The following is a 20,427-nucleotide window of genomic DNA, read 5'->3' as shown; positions in this document are numbered from 1 at the left end:
TTCACTTCATCAGGCCCCAGCCTGCGCTCGATCCGCATTTTGAGGCCAGTAAAGGGTGCCATTAGCCCTACAGCCCTGCAAAAGCCACACCCACTTCCCCTGACAGCCAGGCAGTGATGGGGGGGCAGGGCTGGGGTGGATTGCTCAGGAAACAGGCACCAGCAGGCAGGGGGTGTCGGATCTCCAGGATAATCATCCGTCTTCATTGACCCCTTGGCCATGCCCTCTGATATTCCTCTATTGCCAGAAATGCAGCTTATAGGGCCATATTTATACTCCGTTTGCGCCGAAATTGCGTCGTTTCTTTTGACGCAATTTCGACGCAAAACTAACGCCAACTAACGCCATATTTATACTATGGCGTTAGAGGCGAATAGCGCCAAAGTTCCCGGAATGTGCGTCATTTTTTAGCGTGAACCCCTTCCTTGCGTTAATGATATGCAAGGGAGGCGTTCCCGTCTAAAAAATGACTCCCAGGCCTTTACGTGGTATTTATACTCCCGGGCAAAAGAGACGCCCGGGAGTTGGCGTGGCTAAAAACGGCGCATTTGCGCCACTTTTTAACGCCTGCTCAGGGCAGGCGTTAAGGGGCCTGTGGGCTCAAAATGAGCCCACAGGTGCCCTCCCATGCCCCCAGGGACCCCCCCTGCCACCCTTGCCCACCCCAGGAGGACCCCCAAGGATGGAGGGACCCACCCCAGGGACATTCAGGTAAGTTCAGGTAAGTATAATTTTTTATTTTTTATATTTTTTTTTGGTGGCATAGGGGGGCCTTATTTGTGCCCCCCTACATGCCACTATGCCCAATGACCATGCCCAGGGGACAGAAGTCCCCTGGGCATGGCCATTGGGCAAGGGGGCATGACTCCTATCTTTACAATGATAGGAGTCATGTTGATGGGGGATGGGCGTCGTTAAAAAATGGCGCAAGTCGGGTTAAGACGATTTTTTCGACGTAACCTGACTTGCCCCATTTTAAGACGCCCATGCGCCATTTTCCCCCTACGCCGGCGCTGTCTGGTCTACGTGGTTTTTTCCCACGCAAACCAGGCAGCGCCGGTCTGATTGCGCCGTCTAACGCCATTCCATAAATACGGCGCCCGCTTGGCGCTTCAGAATGGCGTTAGACGGCGCAAAACTTTTTGACGCTAAACTGCGTTAGCGCAGTTTAGCGTCAAAAAGTATAAATATGGGCCATAATTTGTTAGAAAGCTGGTAAAAATATTTGTATTTCTTGTTAAAACACAATGCTGAGATATCTCCGTGTGTTTTTAAAACACAGAGGGGACTGTATTCGAAAAAAACGCTTACGGATTTTGATCGAAATATGAAGTTGAACAATGTTTCATTGTCCTTTGCCGGGAAATAATATAAACATGGAATTTTGTGGAACTTGTTTACCCTTGCATCATTTCAAAGTATGGGACAACTCATGAAGTGCCTTTGGTTCTTGCCCACAGAAGGGCCATTTGGCTTTTATAAATCTTTGGACCATAAATATTATTATTGGGCTGTTATATATTTTCACTAAGTGAGAAGGTGGCTCCGATTTGTGCTGTGAAAGGTTATAGGTGTGAAATGCATGTTCTATTTTAATGTGCTGAGGGGCGAAATACAAATTATGTAATGACGTGCTTAAATATTTCATGTAGTCCTTTTTAGTTGTGTATGATTTATTCTTTGAATTTTTCGTAATATATATGAAAACAGGTGCCACGAAAATGTAACTGGCTGTGGTGATGAAAGGGGCTAAAAATAATAAAAAGTCCTGAAACGTCAATTGCGGAACTCCGAGGGACGATTAATAATTGGCTGAATTTCCAAATGATTTTCCGATTGAAAATGGGAGATACGTGAGAGCTTATCGCATGTGCCTTCCGTTTAAGCCCTTCACATGTGTACGTGGCCATATGATTTCTGAAATGTGGTATGACATTAATTGTTTTACCTTTTCAAGCACAATGTTCTGGTTCATTGTAATATGATTTACTAATTGTCTTGGGTATTCCAATATATGAATCCCTTTTGGGGTATCACTATTCTTTAATATCAAATGATGACAAAAGAGGTCCCTTTTTTCTCTTTATCCTCTCCCTCGCCTTTGGCAGAATTAGACTTCCAGTATATGATACTAATGGTATTAACAGGTTTATGTATTTCACTGCTTGTATATAGCTTATTCATTTAGATTCCAGGAGACTTCCTAGCTAGGGGCTGGAGCTTCTGAAAGCAGTAATGACAGAGGCAAATATAGGCACCTGTCAAGTGATTTACAGAAAGAGCATTGCATTTTAGAGGATTGTATTACTGAATGTCAACACCAACAATACAGTGACATACTAATATAGAGGAGAGCATACTAAGGGACAAAATATAAAAAGGTAAGTGCATATGAGGAATGTGAGAAAGTCATCCTTTTAGCATGTTCCCCCAATGTTTCTTCCTGATACTGGTAACAACTGACCCTGACAGCCACGGGCATTGCTGAACAGGCATTTGGCCAGTGCTCTTGATAAAAGGTGTATGGCAAAATGGTAGAATTACAATTGGCAATGACAGACTCATGTAAGCCCCTAGTAGATAATAGGGCAAGGGGGATTCAAACTACCTATCAGACCCTAGTATATAATAAGGTAGGGAAGTTTAGAAGCCCCCAAGCTTTCCTGCACTGGAGTGTGTGCTGCTGTGTTGCCTGCCGTCTTTTTTAAAGGCAGCCCTGCCTTGCAGACTGTCTTTAAAAAGTACAGAGTGTGCAAATTTGACTTTGGAAATAAAGGTACTTCCAAAATACAAATTACCTTATTGTTACATATACGTCACTCCTAAGGTCTCCCCTAGGTTCCCCAGGGTTGGGGTGCCCTGTAACTATAAGCAGAGACATTATAAAATATGTTTTATATGTCCTGGTGAGGGAAAAACTGCACCTTTCATTTTCCTCTTCGTAGCTACTTAGCTTCATCGACTAACATGGGAATATTTTTAATAAGCCTAAGTATTGCTTGGAAGGAGCTCAATGTTTCATGAAAGGACTCAAAAGACTGTCAATGATAAATCCAACAACTTTTCTTTGTTAAATTTACTAATAAATGATACAGAAAATAAGGTATAAGACTTTCCTTTCTGTATGCAAAATTCCAGCATGATAGTAGTCTCTCCTGGTTGCCAGGCTGTTTTGATGCTGTGATGAGTGGCCTACACTCAGCAGATGTTATCTGATGGGGGGATCTGCAGCTGTAGAAGCCAGGCAAGGAAGGGGGCTGAGTAATTCAAACTGGGCTTCAAATGAAGTAGGACAGAAAGGAATGCCAGCTAATCCTTCCCTCTCACCCTGTAACCCACAGATTGGTATCAGGCCAAGGAAATGAATTTGCAGCTGTCCAGATAGGGAGTGCTAATGGAAATGAGCCACACCAGCAGGTTGGTTTAACTAGGTCTTGCTCCTCTGGAGGACAATCGTCCATCTTGGAATTTTAAACTTCAGTACTTTATGAGACAAGAAATTGACACACGTTGGAGGAAGTTGTCATGCTTTTGGGTGGCATCCTGAAGCTCATTAGACAGGGGGGACCCCCTGCATGTCCCCCAATGTCCCCAAAAATGATTGAGTAAATGTGGCTGAGCTGCATTACAATGAAGATCTGCTGCCTGAAACCACAAGAAGAAGAAGGGCTGCCCTGTTGGAACCCTTGTCTGCAACCTAAAGACTGCACACTGAAGTACTGCTCCTGCGGCACATTTGAACAACAGCCCTAAGGACTTTGCGTTGCTTAAAAAAGGACTCAGGAGTGGAGCCCCTGAAAGCAACAGCCTGCCTGCACCATCTATCACAAAAGTTCCCAGCCTGGAGTGCATCCAGTTGACTTTTAAGGATTTGGCTAGATGCCTTCTGGGAGTTGTAGTCCTAAACTTCCAAGGACTATCTCAGAGCTTCTAGACCCTTGGAAATGTGTTTTGGAATCTTTGAACCAACAAAAGGAACTTCAGGAAGAAGTTCCAGAAGTTAGGAGGAGTTTTTACTAACTTATGGAAAACGTTCCATAAGTGGACTGACTCGCCATCGTGAGTCAAGCCGACTATCTTCAACTGTAATGCAGCCAGGATTTCAGAGTTGTCCCGCTGAAACTTCGGAGCTCCAGACTTCCAGGATTTAACCAGGGCCTGGCAGAAAAGCAGTCCAATGATGTCACATCAAAATCAGCTTGCTGAGGAAGCCCACATGATGCAGAGAGAGAAAAGCTCCAGAAATGTTTTTAAGTGTGAAGGTAACATTTTGACCGAGGCCTTCTGTGCAGTGATTCTGAGCAGGGCTCCATTGCGGTCAGCCTCAAACTTTGTCTCTGTCCGGGTCAAACATGACCAGATGTCCCCAATTGACGCTATTGATTTCTAAGCACTGCTGAACTCGTGGGTGTTGGTTGTGACTGGATTTGTCATCTAAGATGGATACCAGCCTCCACCAAATATTTGCATAGTGACCGCTGTGTTGCAAAGGTGCAAGGTCTGCATCGGCAGCCCTTGGAATCCTGCAAAGAAGACTTTGTGGGACCGCAAGATCCATGGACAGTATTCCCCACTCACCTCTGGACTGAGAACTCGACCTGACTTTTAAGCATATAAAACAAGGGCTGGTCAGAGATGCATGGAGCATCGGTATGTGTGTCACGTGGGCAGCACGAGGGAAGTTCTGCATTTGTAGATAAAAATGTTGTTTGATGTATGCATCAAAGATTTTAAGAATTATTTAACTGGAAATCTGAGCAATCTGTAAAATATATACTTTATCTGTAGATGATCTGAAGCAAACTCACTTAAATATATTCCTAGGTTCCTCATCACATGTAGTTTACTTACCGCCTATGTCACAGACTTTGGAGAAAGGCGAAAGATCAAATGCTGTTATCACATCTCTACCACAAAGAACCCAAAAGGAATTCATGACGTGCATGAACTTTAATAATTCCTCATCTGACCTGAAAATGACAAAAAATATACATTAAAAAAAATATTTAATGTAAAAAAATACATGTTCACAAATCACAATGAGAATATGCCAAGTTTGTAATAATCTCAAAAGCATATTTATTATTGTATCTAACCTGCATATCAGGAAATGACACAACGGCTCAGAACAACATGTTTTAGGTAATTCCCATGTTCGATGAGCCTTTTCAGTGTTCTCTTGTGGATCTTTCAGCTCTGAGTGCTATGAGATGCCATTATGAAAGCAATTCAGAACAATAGGTGGAAAGTTGGGTTTTAAAGTTGCAGTCAACTTGAACCAAAGCAATGTTTTTCTTCCCTACAACTTGCTGAGAACTCTCATAAAACTGGAGTAGCATTTAATGTATGGGATCTCTGTAGATTACAAGAATATATTTGGGAGGCTGCAAATTGAGTGCCATGAAAAGTAGATCAGAGGGAAATCAAAGAAGGGCCAACTCTCCACCCAAATGTATTACACAGCAAAAAGAGCCCCAATCAATAGCTGGATAGCTACCAAGAAAGGGAAATCCACCTTTGTTGTGATGTGGTACACCAGCTATTTGTCACACTGCAACCAAGCAAGAAAGCATGTGTTAGAAAAGGATCAGTTGATCCTAATGGAGTAGAGAGGAAACACATCCATTACAGGAATGGCAAAGTGTATTCCAGATATACAGAGAAGCTCATCATCGGTGCCCAGTCACAGTAAGAGGGGAAACAACCTGAACAACTACGTTTGAATTACTATTTGCTTTAACAACGAATCTTGAAGAACTACTGGGTATTAACAACGAAGTTTTGAACAACTACTGGTTTAACAACGATTTTACCTTAGCAACTAATGCCAGAACAACGAATTTTAAGGTAAGTGAATTATTTTTTGATTAATTTTAAGGTGAGTTTTATGTTTTGTTTTTTATTTGTTTAGGGTTTAATTATTATATGATTAATTTTTTTAAGTATATTGTGTGAATTAACTAATGGATTCTATGGGTTGTGGGTGTTATGGGTGGGGTATTGTATTAATACTCAGGTATTATTTTAAGTACTTTTGTTTTTTTATATGTTGTAATTTATGTTGTGGGTTTAGGGGTGGGATATATGGGATGTAGGGGTTATGGGTGGGGAAGTGTATTAATACTCAGGTATTAATTTAAGTACTTGTGTTTTTTATATCTTGTAACTTATGTTGTGGGTTTAGGGGCGGGATATATGGGTTGTAGGGGTTATGGGTGGGGAAGTGTATTAATAGTCAGGTATTATTTTAAGTACTTGTGTTTTTTATATGTTGTAATTTATGTTGTGGGTTTAGGGGTGGAATATATGGTATGTAGGGGTTAACGGTGGGTCAGTGTATTAATACTCAGGTATTAATTTGAGTAGTTGTGTTTTTTGATATGTTGTAATTTATGTTGTGGGTTTAGGGGCGGGATATGTGGTATGTAGGGGTTATGGGTGGGGAAGTGTATTAATAGTCAGGTATTGATTTAAGTACTTGTGTTTTTTTATATCTTGTAATTTATGTTGTGGTTTTAGGGGCGGGATATGTGGGATGTAGGGGTTATGGGTGGGGGAGTGTATTAATACTCAGGTATTAATTTAAGTACTTGTGTTTTTTATATGTTGTAATTTATGTTGTGGGTTTAGGGGCGGGGTATGTGGGATGTAGGGGTTATGGGTGGGGAAGTGTATTAATACTCAGGTATTAATTTAAGTACTTGTGTTTTTTTATATGTTGTAATTTATGTTGTGGGTTTAGGTGCAGGATATATGGGATGTTGGGTTTAAGGTGGTGAAGTGTATTAATACTTAGGTATTATTTTAATTAGCTGTGTTTTTTTATATGTTGTAATTTATGTTGTGGGTTTAGGGGCGGGATATATGGGATGTAGGGGTTATGGGTGGGGCAATGTATTAATAATTAGGTATTATTTTAAGTAATTGTATTTTTTTATATGTTGTAATTTATTTTGTAGGTTTAGGGGCGGGATATATATGGGATGTAGGGGTTATGGGTGGGAACTGTATTAATACTCAGGTATTAATTTAAGTACTTGTGTTTTTTATATGTTGTAATTTATGTTTTGGGTTTGGGGGCGGGATATATGGGATGTAGGGGTTATGGGTGGGGAAGTGTATTAATACTCAGGTATTAATTTAAGTTATTGTATTTTATAAAAATTTGGTATTTATGTTGTGGGTTTAGGGGTGGGATATATGGGTTCTAGGAGTTATGGGTGGGAAGTATATTAGTAGTCTGGTATTATTTATTGTATTTGGTTATTTGTTTATTTTTTTAATTGAAAGTATATTTAGAAATAGGGGTGGGATATAGGGGATGTAGGGTTTATGGTTGAGGTTTTGTTTTTATGATTAGGTTTTTTTTTCTAAGTTTGAGTTTTTTTAAATTTATTTTACTTATTTTTTTGGGATGCAATTTGGTTTATTGGTGGTTTATGATTTTGAAATGTATTGATAGTTTAAATTTTGTTATTATGGGTGAATTATTTTTTTGTGTTATATTTTTAGGTTTTGTATTTTTCTTTTGTTGTTATTGAAGGTCTAAAAATATATTTTTGTTAAAAATAGTTATTTTTAAGAATGAATATTTGATTTTTTAATAGTATAGTAGTTGGTATAGTAGATTTTGGAATATAATAATGTTATTTTTGTAATGTAAATATTTATTGGATTTTTTTTTTTTGTGATTTTAAAAATGTGTTACATTTTTTTATAATTTTTTTTTTTTTTTTTTTGATGTGATGTAATTAATATTATTAATATTTTTAATTCTTTTTGGGATGTATAATTTAATATATAAATAAATTTGTTTTAATATTATTTCTAAAAGTTAATTAATTAAATAATTATTTGTAGATTATTTATAGTTATTTTTTTTTTTAGGTGTTAGAAATTTTTGTATGTGCAATAATGTATTTTCATGCAAATTTAATTTATAAAAAATAAAAATACCATTCATTTTTTAAAAATATTTTTTATTTTGAACATAATCACGTTTAAAAAATGCAAAAAAAAATGTTTTAATTGTAATTTTATATTTACAGATTTATAGAAATTTTTACCTTATTTATTTATATTTCTTTATCTATTTTCTGTAGCATTTTCTTATTTTCCCTATTGTAGTCTATGAGTGAATTAGTCCGTTTTCTATTTTTAGTGCTCTTCCATGTTTACGTTGTTTGACGTCTTCTGTATTCATTGGGAGGAGCGTCGCGGTCAAGATAGGATGGAAGCGGAGACCTCGTTCAGGTAAGTTGGATTATAATTTTTTTTACAGTATGTAGTAGGGTATTTTTATCACGGAAATAGTTGTCGGAGGTAGTTATAAGGTAGGTAGTAGATTTTCGGTGTTTGTTATGTTTCTTCTGTTTAATTATTTGGTTTCGTATATTTTTGTATACGATAGGGGTTTCGTAAAAGTAAACAAATTTGTTTAGCAGTGTTATATCTTACAAATGGTTATACTGCTTTTGTAGTAGTTGGGAAGAATTGTATATTTTTTGGATAAATTTAGTTTTGGGATTTTTGATCGAGTCAGTTGTTCGGTTGATGAAAAAAAAATTAGTTCATTGTAATAGGTTATGTGATTAATTTTTCTTTTGTGTTAGTAGTATCCTTTATATCGTTTTCATGTCTTTTTCTTGATAGTTAATGTTTTAATTAATGATGTAGCTTTGGTTAGTATGTGATTACTTTTTTTACTTTTTTTTGGTAAAAAAAAATATATTTGGTATTTTACGTTTTTTAGATATTTTTCGAATTTCTGGTTTGGTTAAGTATTATATTTTATTTTTTTATTGTCTGTATAGTATATAGAGTTGTTTTTTTTTATCATCCATTTAATATGAATAATGTTTAATTGGTTTTGGATGATTAATGTTTTTTTTTTTCTTTTCTAAGTATGAGATGCTGTTTTCTATATTAATGAAGAAGATTATTCAGCATCAATGTGTTTGGATAAAGACATGAAAACGTCAAAGGTAGGAACAATTTTTGTTGTGTACATTTAGTGTAAAAAAGTTTGAAAAATGGCAATTTAATTGATGGTGTTTGGTTTTTTAGAACTGGCAAGTAATTTTTTAGTAAGTTAGTGGTTGTTAGTAATGTAGAATTTATGCTAGACTGTTGAGGTAGTCTGATGGTGTTATTGTATCAAATTGTTGTATTTTTGCCAAAATTCTTTCAGTCATTTCTTTGCTTTTTTTACTTGTGCGTGGGTGGGTTGAGGCTACCTGACAGTGATTAAGCAAGTCTCATTTCTTGGAAACTTTGTTCCTTTTTCAAAATTTCTATGAAATTATACAGGTTTGGGTGGGGTTTACCTATTACTTTATTGAAGGCGTTGTGCCATCCTTCTATGGCATTATTAGTATTTGCACCACCTTCTAAACAGGTTTGATAGCAGTTCCACCATTCTTTTGGAAATCTTGGCTTTCGTCTGCGACCAGATCTGTTTAGGTGTCCAATCCAGGTTTGTTCGAAGTAATTTAGTAAGGGTTCTAATTGGTCTTCATTTTGTGTATAATAGTTAGATTCTGTTATTGTGTTGTAACACTCATCTACTTTTGTAGGTGGTACAAAGCATAATGGTGTGAGTTTTTTTAATTCAAATTGTAGTATGCAATCTGAAAAATATTCTCTACTTAGGGATTATTTTTGTATTCTATGCCAATATGCTTGTGAAAAGTGGAAAAAGCATCCTTGAATTTGGGTTTGTGGATATATTTTTAGTATTGTATTTATCATTGATAATTCAAAATCTAGAATTACTTTTCTAGGTGTTTTATTTGATGTTTTGTTTTTGATTGTTGATAAAAATTCATTATCAGTAGAGGAATGTTTATCAGGCAGTAATGCATACACTAGGGGGATTGTAGTGTTGTTTTTTGTGGCATGTATGGTGTAAATTTGAGTGAATGGATGGGGTGTAGATTTAAAGGTTCCATCCATCATCCAAATTTCACTATTTTGTAGGATTAGTAAGTTGCATGTTGTGCTGAATATTAAAATTCTTTTTAGAGGATTTTCGTTGTCGTGAATGAGGAAAGTTTCTTTGGAGAAGGTAATTGTTAGTTCTGGGGGGATGTTAATGTCTTCATAGGTTTGTGGTGTTATATGTTGGGGATTACTTGCCAGTCTTTGTCGTTGAAATATTCTCCTAAGGTTTGGTACAGAAGGCATGCTACCGGATATCTGTATTGGAATATCTTTTACTACCTCCCTTACGAGTCAATGGAGGTGTGTGCAATGTTTTTTATTTTTTGTATGTTTTCTCTTATCTCAATTTCTATTGCAGAGGCAGAGTGGTTGTGATCTGTTGTTTTAACAACGGTGTTTTCTAGAGTAACAGCTCTGCCTCTACAATGTGAAGAGTAGAATTGTACACATCTCCAATGGCTCCTGAGGTTGACAACTTTGTCTCTGCAATAAAGATAACCTTCATACTTTAGTAGCTGGTTTCCAGTTCTTGAGGTTATGTAACTTGCTTACCCTTGCAATGCCATTTGTGAAATATCTGTAAATAATATAAAATAAATAGGTTCAAATAAGTTTGCAGTTTTTATTTTTAAATTTGTGGTGGATTTAGTTTACCACTTAGTAAGTTAATTAATATATAATGTATCCTATTTGTAAGTGTTTGGTGTAGGTGGTTTGTTATATTTTATATTTGGTGATTGTGTGTTATTTATTGAGGTAAGTAATTTTTGCTTTTAGATTTGTATTTGTGGGTCTATTGTGTTCCTAGTTTTTGTTATGAGGTAAGTAGTTAGTGGAGTTGTAATAGTATATTATTTGATAATTATTCTGCAGCACCTATGTTAATGTAAGTATCTAGTGAAGTTGCTTTGATTATTTTTTATGTTTTGAGTATTTTAATATGATATGAGGTAAGTAGTTGGTGGAGTAGGAATAGTAATTTTTGTACTATTTATTGTGTAGCAGGTGATGTGATGTAAGTATGTGGTGGAGTTGTTATAGTAAATTTTGGGAAACAGCCTTTATTATGATGTTTTATTTACGAAGTCGTGGTTAATTAAAGTGTAGCAATGCTTTTCTTAAAAATGAATATGTTATTTTGTGAGTTAATTATGTATGTTCTGAATAATGAACATGTGTGGTTAAGGTACAAAGAAGGGAGTTGGTGAAGGAGAATTATGCAGTTGACAAGGGTTTTAATTAGGTTAGTGGGGGGGTTTAGGTTTTGGGGAGGGGGTGGGGGTTAGGGGGTTTTAGGTTTTGGGGTGGGGTTGGGGGGTGGGGGTAAGGGGGTTTTATGTTTTGGGGTGGCTTTGGGGGGTTGGTCTGTTTTTGGTTTTGGGGAGGGGGTGGAGGGTCAGGGGGTTTTAGGTTTTGGGGTGGGTTTGGGGGGGTGGGGCGTTTTTGGTTTTGGGGAAGTGGTGGAGGGTGAGGGGTTTTAGGTTTTGGGGTGGGGTGGGAGGGTGGGGTGTTTTTGGTTTTGAGGAAGTGGTGGAGTGTGAGGGGGTTTTAGGTTTTGGGGTGGAGTTAGGGGGGTGGGGTGTTTTTGGTTTTGGGGAGTGGGTGTGGGGTTAGGGGGTTTTAGGTTTTGGGGTGGGGTTGGGGGTGGGGCGTTTTTAGTTTTGGGGAGGCAGTGGAGGGGTAGTGGGTTTTCGGTTTTGGGGTGGGTTTGGGGGGTGGGGCATTTTTGGTTTTGGGGAGGGTGTTGGGGTGAGGGGGTTTTAGGTTTTGGGGTGGGGTTGGGGGGGTGGGGCGATTTTGGTTTTGGGGAGGGGGTGGGGGGTTGGGGGGTTTTAGGTTTTGGGGTGGGGTTTGGGGGGTGGGGCGTTTTTGGTTTTGGGGAGGGGTGGGGGTAAGGGGGTTTTAGGTTTTTGGGCGGGTTTGGGGGGTGGGGTGTTTTTGGTTTTGGGGAGGAGGTGGGGGGTTAGCGGGTTTTAGGGTGGGGTGTTTTTGGTTTTGGGGAGGAGGTGTGGGGTGAGGGGGTTTTAGGTTTTGGGGTGGGGTTGGGGTGGTGGGGCGTTTTTGGTTTTGGGGAGGGGGTGGGGGTCAGGGGGTTTTAGGTTTTGGGGTGTGTTTGGGGTGGCGGGGTGAGGGATGTAGGGTGAATGGTGCCTATTAGTAATGCTTTTATCAAGAATGCTTTTAGAATGAAATATTGTTGTTAAGGCATTTGTGGAAAAATTATTAGTAGTAAGAACAAGGTTGGTGTTCTGTCTTTATTGTTAAGGCACTAGTTGTTTTGGAAGTTGGTGTTTTGTTGTAAAATGTATTTATGTTTATTGTTTAGCAGCTGTTTAGAGGTAAGTGTTTGGTGGCGTTGTAATAGTTATTTTTGGGATATAATATATGTAGTGTGTTTGCGAAGTGTTTTTAATTTTATTGAATTTATGTGTGTTTGGTGTTAAGTTAAGGGGTATTTAAATAAGAATGTTTGTTTAGTTTTATTTAACTAGAAAATGTGGTTGTATGTTATAATGAAAATATTATACCTACTTTGAGTTTTTATTTTAGATGTTGTATTTTTTTTAATTGATTTATTTCACTTTTTTATGTCTTCTGGTGTTTTTTTGTGTTCTTGGAGTCTGTAAGAAATAAGAGAGAGTGTATTATTTAGTTTATTCTTTTTTTTTTATTAATTATTTAGTTTTTTTTGATTTAGAAGTATTTTTTTTTAGTAGGTTTGAAATTTGGTGAATAATATTTGGTTTTTGGTTACATTTTTTAGGTGAATTAATTCCTTTTTTTAATTAATTTGTAGTTTTAATATTTAATATATCTTTTTTAATTATATTATGGTATTCATTATTTAACACATTTGTTAATGCAATTGTTTGTGGTTTAGTGAAATTGTTTTTGTATAATGGTAATGGTTTACCTTTGATGGTGAAGGTGTGGTGTTAATCCTTTTGGTCAGATTCTTGATATTTATGCCTGTAACAAAATAGTTGAAAGGTATATTAATTATATATTATTTTAGCTGTGGTATAGGTTAGTAAATGTCTTTATATTTATTTATGGATATTTTACCTTGTTATCTCAGTAGATGGCGGTGTTGGATAAATTATATTTTAATTATTTTCCGTAGTGATATGCTCGTCTTCTCTGTAAGTTGTTTGGTGTAGTAATGAGTAGAAAATGGAGGTCGTTGGTATTTATATGTGTTTTTGTAAGTATTGTTTTATTTGTAAATTGAATGTGTTTTGGATGTGTTTTTTTATTGTGAATTCGTTTGTGATGTTAGATATATATAATTGTGGAGTGTATTTGTTTTGTAGTTTGTATTTTTTTTTATGTTCGTTCTCATTTGTTCAGTAGAGGAAGTACTTCCTGGGTCATGTAGAAAGTGTTGTAGGACTATCTTTTTATATAGTTTTTTTTTTTGTGTTGTGTTTGTTTTATAATTATTTAAGTATTATTTATTTTGATTTAAAACGGTGTTTATATGTTTTGGATTTTTGTGATGTTTTATTTTTTGTATGTAGGAAATATATTGTTATTTTCGATTTCGTTTTTTTTTTACGTAGTATTGTAGTTCTTTTAATAATTTATTTATTAATCGTTACTGTTTAGTTGTGATATAAATTATTAATATTTTCGTTGTTTGGTTTTTTAAAAAATATATTAGGTGTTTAGGCGTTTTCGGTGTTCGGTAGTGTTTCTTTGGGTATTCGTTGATTGGCTAGTCGTTTGTTTGGGTAGTAGTTGTTTTAGGATTCGTTGTTTAAGTATTCGTTGTTTGGGTAGTAGTTTGTTTGGGTATTAGTTATTTGGGGAGTCGTTATTTAGGTAATCATTTTTTTGGGTAGTCGTTGTTTAGGTAGTAGTTATTTGGGGAGTCGTTGTTTAGGTAGTCGTGGTTTACATAGTAGTCGTTTAGTGGAATGTTCGTTATTTAGTGGTTTTCGTAGTCGTTAAATAGGTGTTCGTTGTTCAGGAATCATTTAGATAATGTTTTTTTTCGTTGTTTAGACTTTGTTGTAAAATAATTTGTTTTATAGGTTTTTTCGATGTTGGGAAGTCATTGTTTAAGTAGTAGTTGTTTAGGTTGTAGTGGTTTAGTGTCATATTCCAGTAAGAGACTTAAAACTACAGGAGATATCGCTTGACTCAAGAGGCCACTTAATAAATTACGTATGTCAGGATTTGGGTGTACGATATGATATGGCTGGGTAGCCTTACCGTGCAGTACACTCTTGGGTCCAGTCAGGTACGTTTAATTAACCTTAAGCTCAGTCCTAGGTAGCTGTGGCTGCAAGCATTAATGCTTAGCAAAGGAACAATGTGTAAAGTATTTAAAAGCACCAAACAACAAATTAAGAAATCCACACAACGCAAAAGAAACAAGACACCAATTTTATAAAAATATAACTTATTTTTATCATTTATTTGGAGATCTTAATCATTAAAATCTACCAGAGGGTTCCGGGGATGCAGATTGTAGAAGCAATTAAAAATGTTTTAATCTGCCACAGACTAGCATTGGCGAACAAAAAGTTTGGAAACTTTTTTAAATTTTTAAACAGTTAGTTTGCTAACTCTGACCCGAATTGAGTTACCACATCTGGCAGGACAGAGGTCTATGGGCCAGAATGAACACTTTGAACAGTTGCCAAGTGTCTTTAAAGCAAGATCCAAACTTTACAGGATGACTGCCGTAGATGACAATTGAGTAGTCCTGAGGCTGAGGGATGCAGACTTAAAGATGCTCAAGGATGCTCCTGATGCTGTGCGGTCCATGGAGGTGAAGTCAGGTCGGTGCTCGGTCCAGAGGTGAATGGGGATGACTGTCCATGGATCTTGGGGTCCCACAAAGTCCTCTTTGCATGACTCCAAGGGCTGCCGATGTATACCTTGCACTTTTGCAACATAGCGGTCACTATGCAAATATTTGGTGGAGGCTGGTGTCCACCTTAGATGACGAATCCGGTCACAACCAACACCCAGAGTTCAGCAGACAGGGTGGACCTTTTGGCTACCTCTGAATTGTCCTTTGGGGTGCCTTGCATCCGGTAGTGGCAAAACGTCTGCATGGCTACCAGAGATGCAACTTGGGCTCTTTCAGCTGTAATGTCCCAAGTGCCATTCTGGGGGCCAGCCAACTGACCCTTTGAGTCTCTGCTACGGACTGGGACTGGCAATCAACTATTCCCCAAGCCAGGTTTGTACAACATGGTCCAAACTCTGCTAGCCCAAAGTGCAGCTGGTGCAGTCGCTCCAGCATCAAAGCCTCTCTTGGTGAGTTTCCAAAGGGTGCAAAGTGGTCTTCTTGTTCTCCTTCCAAGTCCAGTGAGTACTGAGAGTCAACAGGCCAGGGGTGCCATATTTATCGCTGGAAGGTGCGCTCAGGGGACCACATGGTCAGTAGCCAATGGGCTACTGTTCCCCTCCTACATAGTGATGAAGTTCCTATGGTTTATGTCAACTGGCTTTGCCAGAAGGCCACATTCTTGTCTCTTTGGAGATGGTCGCACTCTTCCTTGGTCGTGAGGAGAAAACTTAGCCCACCCTGAAGGTGTGGCTACCTGAGGCCCACACACCCATGGTAAAACATGTTTGGGGTGAGTTTTCCCTCTCTGGCTCTGTCTCCATGCTGTCTACAGGACCAGAAGGCATCCTGCTCAGGGGTGTTGGGCTAGGCATTCCATCCCCCTAAAGTGTGCCTCTGGGCTGACACCCTGAGTGGCCATCGGGGCAGAGGAAATGCACTTCTCTTTGTTCCCAATCCTGGGAGTCCTTCACAGATCTCACCAGGAGGTCAGAAACCTGTCTGAGTAAATATATGCCTTTGATAGGCTGCTGGACATGCAGATTACAGTGGGCAAGTTTCTGAAAGCTGCCCACCATTAATAGTGACATTACTTTCAACCCGGGCATCAGGTCAATGCCACGCTTGATTTGATATCTTACATGACCCATTTTGGTAGTCCCAGTCAAATGTTAGCTGGGTGGGGATGCCTTGGGGTGACCCTTTAATAGCAAATGGGGTTACCAACTTTTCCCACAGCAAGATGACAATTTGGAAGTGTTGCTGCTAAGACATATCATAAAACATATGTCTTCCTTAGCAAAATGTTGCTCCCTGCCATTGGACTTGAAAGGCCTTCCTTGTGGGGGGCTTACATATCATTTTAAGGGATAGGGTTACTTGGTCATAGTTTTAAATGGCAAGCATTGCCCTTCCAACCTTCAGTTGCAAGCTGTAAGCCATTTTATATGTTGTCACAAGAAGTGTGGCACAAACAATACTTCAGCCCTGAGTGAACACTCTGCCGTACATGCTCGAGGTACGCCGGTTACAATGTACTAGGGACGGTAAGTCAGGCCTTGCCAGTTGGGTGTATCCAATTTGACATGTAATCTGTATGGGGTTAAGACACTGGCACTGAGGTCTGGTTAGCAGGCCTCAGTGCACTCTCAGAGTTGAAAAAACAGTTGCATCAGTCCACAAATGTGAGTGTGAACATGCAAAAAGAGGCATTTCTTTACAACGTACATCGTAGAGAGTTTCATAATCAGTGCTAAGGGTCAGCCATTGACTAGCCATATTGTCTCTACTAAAGGAGTGTTAGAAAAGGAAAAGTGAAACCCGTTGGAGATGTGTTCACTCAGAAAGCTGAATGGAATGAATTAAAATGTGTCTTGTAATGTACTTACAAGTTCACATTCAGTAGCCATTCCCTGCACATGTAAAAAAACTGTACATTTAGAACCATAGTTATGAAAAATGGTTCGCATGTATTACTGTCAACAAACTTACGGCAAATAAATCAGGGCCAAAAGTTAAAGTTATCTGGCAGATGGTTCTGTGTAAATTGTAAGACTTCAAATTGAAACAAGTTGATGCCTAACCCCAGGCAAGTCACATGTATGTTTTATGCTAAGTGGGTTTGAGTGTCTTCCAAAATTTTAAGTGAATGTATCCCCTCTGTGGCAGCCCTCATTTTATAAGTAGGGATATTCACCTAATGTATCATCCGTACATCACAAAATTGAGCAAAGCTTTTGTAGCTTGATGTTTTTGCACATGCATCCTTTCAGTAGGCACCTTTTCTTCACCCATTTAAATCTGTCATTAGCTGTCAGACAGGGGATCTGAAATATGTGATTTCCGTGAATGCACTTTATTGATCATTAAACTGCATTTGGATTCTATCTACTTATTATGTTGCTCTGTTGAATGCACCTTGTATCTTACTATATGTTTTGGCGCATTATGTATCTTTTATGGCTATTTTCGAGCTGAATAAAGTATATTGACTTTTTTGATGTGGTGTCCAGCTAGTCTCTTTTCAGGACATGAATGTGGTCTTCCAGATTTTATGGTCCTAAGAGTCAGATATTGTTAAGGTATCAGATTCATTGTACTTGTGCTACAACACACCAGAAATTGTAAGAAGGGATTTCAGGCTTCTCTAACTGCAAATCACTCAACTATTGAAAGAGGTAGTAGGAAGATATTCCCTATGTTTATGCATAATGCTCAGATTTCAAAATGCTCTCAGTACGCGCTTTGCAACTTGCTGTACACTGACCAGAGAATAAGAAAATGTGAAAGGGATTGTTCGACCAGGCAATTTTTGCAGGGTCATCCCCAAACTTTTTGCCTCCTTCCTCCTATTTTTTCTGACCTGTTTTTGTTGGCTTTAGGACTCTGGGCACTTTGTCACTACTAACTAGTGCTAGAGTGAATATACTCTCTGTCTTAATTGCATTGGTGATTGGTTTATCCATGATTGGCATAGCTGATTTACTAGTAAGTCCCTAGTAAAGAGCTCTATGTGTCCCCAGGGCCTGTAAATCAAATATTACTAGTGGGCCTGCAGCACTGATTGTGCCACCCTCACAAGTAGCCCTGTAAACCTCTTAGACCTGCCATTGCAGTGTCTGTGTGTGCAGTTTTAAACTGCCATGTCGACCTGGCAAGTACACCCACTTGCCAGGCCAAACCTTCCCTTCTAGTACATGTAAGGCACCCCTACGGTAGGCCATAGGTAGCCCCATGAGCAGGGTGCAGTGTATTTAAAAGATAGGGCATGTATTGATATGTTTTACATGTCCTGATAGTGAAATACTGCCAAATTCGTTTTTTTACTATTGCAAGGCCTATTTCTTGCATAGGTTAACATGGGGATTGCCTTTAAATACCTTTTAACTGTGAATTCCCATTGGGAGCAGATCGGGATTTGGAGTGTGGGGTCTCTGAACTCACAATGTAAAAATACGTTTTTGGTAAAGTTTGTTTTTAGATTGTAAGTTTGAAAATGCGCTTATAGAAATTGGTTTTTTTCTTGCGTAAACATTCTGTGCCTCTTCCTGGCTGCTGAATACATGTCTGGGTCAGACTGACAGTTGGGCTGTTTGTAAATTTACTGTAAACAGTCAAACAAACGAAGCTGAGGTGTGTTCTACATATCCTAATGGGTATTCTTGGGCTAGAGTGGATGGATGAGCTGACACTTGCAACTGAATAGAGTTGTGCCTGTCCTTACACAATACAGTCTCCTACCCCTTGGAGTGTGTTTGGGCCCAGGACAGGGAGAAGCAGGGTCTTGTGCACTACAAATACTTTCCTTTGAAGTTTACCTACTTCAAATGCAGAAATTAGTATAAGTATTGAACTGCTGAGCCCACAACGTTAGAACACTTCTAGAGGAACCTCTGCCAAGCTCAAGAGCTGTGAGGAGGAGTACTGCCCCTTTGCTGTGTGTGCTTTGCTGAGTTGGCCTTCAGTTGGTACTGTTGCACCTGCTTTGGAGAGGACAAAGACTTGACTTTGCTGTGTATCATACTTGTGAAGTTTCTCCAAGGGATTGGACTGAGCTTGCCTCCTGTTATGAAGTTTCAGAGACAGCAAAGACTTCACCTGCCAGCCTCTGGGTTTTCGTGTTGAGGACCCTGCCTTGCCATGTGGTGCCCATTCCAGTTCCTGGGACCTTGGGATTGAAAGCTGGCCTAAAAACAAGAGGAACCAGGCACATCGACTCCAGATGACTCCATAAGCGGCGCCGTTGCACAACTCTGCCTGCACCAAAACAGTGGTCCCCACTGGAGTACGATGACTGTGACTGACCCCACAGGCCTGATGCTACTGCAGTGCCTCTGAAGTCCCACGACATTGTGAGTACCGAGTGCCGTGTCACCGACGTCCGTGATACCTGACTCCGCCATAGCGCCTGTGGCCCCGTGTTGTTACCACGAACCTGAGAGGTCGTCCCATCGTGCCTTGACCCCCCGGATTCATCAATCCCGCTGGATCGTAAGGAACCAACGCTTCATCACCTCCCTTGCAACTGTAAAGAACCAACATCTCCCCTCTCCTGCCTTGCAGTAAGGAGCCGATGCCTCACCTCCCTGGTATCAGTAAGGAACTGATGTTGCACCGACTTCAGCAATGGTTCACCTCGCTGACTCCGTGCAACGTCTTTGTTTCATCATTTTCAAAGGTACTGTACCTGGGGTTCGTGTGACTCCATGACCGGTGTCGCACTCCCTTGCGAGTGGCGTTGGACTGTCGGGAAGGACTCCGTCAATGGCATAGTGATAGTCCACGTTGGAGCTATTGTGTTTCTAAGCACTTAATTGGGATTTAACTTTTAAAAATTCATATCTTTGCCTGTGTATGTTAGGTTTTTGTTGTTTTGGTCTTGTTTTACTTAGATAAATATTGACTATTTTCTAAACTGGTGTGGTGTGCATTTGTAGTGTTTTTACTGTGTTGCACTGTGTGTGTGGGTACAAATACTTAACATATTGCCTCTGAGATAAGCCTGGTGGCTTGTGCCAAGTTACCAAGTGGGTGAGCAGGGATTGTCTTCGGTGTATGACTCCCGTACCTTGACTAGATTGAGGGTCCCTACTTGGACAGGGTGCAAAGCACTGCCAACTAGAGACCCCATTTCTAACAGGGATCAATACCACTTATGCACAAAGAAGATTAGAAGGGCTACCCCACAGAACTCTTCAACGTATTCCCCAATCCTCATCTGTTTCCCTTGACCACAATAGCACATTTTCTATCAACCTGTAGTCCGAGAAAAAAATAAAAAATCTTACATATGTGCATTTGAAGTTCACCAAGCACATCATTATTGCAGCCTGTGAAAGGCGGTTTATATTTAAAGCTAAATACTTTCAACTATTTCTCTTACTCCAATGTTTCATGCACAATGCAGTTACATTCTGCTATAATGACAAATCAATATAGCCATTTATTATTACCCCACAATTAACAAGCATTTGCATAGCCAATAGGTCTCACCTTTGGGACCGCATAAGTGTTTAGCCATGCAGCACCTGGGTGCTGTGTCACTGGGGATTGAAGAGCTATACTGGCTCACTGGAGCTTATTGCTAGAAGTTCTTGTTTGTAGTTAACCAAGTGAAGTTCTGTTTTCACAAAATTTTGCATTCATGTGAAAAGTGTAAATTATGACACAAATGCAGAGAC

At 39.0% G+C, this 20,427-nt stretch overlaps 1 protein-coding gene across 4 annotated transcripts in view; it reads right to left on the bottom strand.

Annotated features, from left to right (window-relative positions):
- Positions 1–20,427, bottom strand: part of LOC138250333 (acetylserotonin O-methyltransferase-like) — a 480,756-nt gene that overhangs the window by 166,346 nt on the left and 293,983 nt on the right. For all 4 annotated transcript variants that reach the window (XM_069205105.1, XM_069205104.1, XM_069205106.1 and 1 more), the window contains one exon: positions 4,852–4,970. In XM_069205105.1, coding sequence (XP_069061206.1) covers positions 4,852–4,970 — 119 coding nt within the window. The remainder of the gene's footprint in view (positions 1–4,851; positions 4,971–20,427) is intronic.

Source organism: Pleurodeles waltl, chromosome 8 (assembly GCF_031143425.1).
Source record: "Pleurodeles waltl isolate 20211129_DDA chromosome 8, aPleWal1.hap1.20221129, whole genome shotgun sequence".
Lineage (NCBI taxonomy): Eukaryota > Metazoa > Chordata > Amphibia > Caudata > Salamandridae > Pleurodeles > Pleurodeles waltl.
The sequence above is the reverse complement of the archived record's forward strand: the minus strand, read 5'-3'. Positions and strand labels throughout refer to the sequence as shown.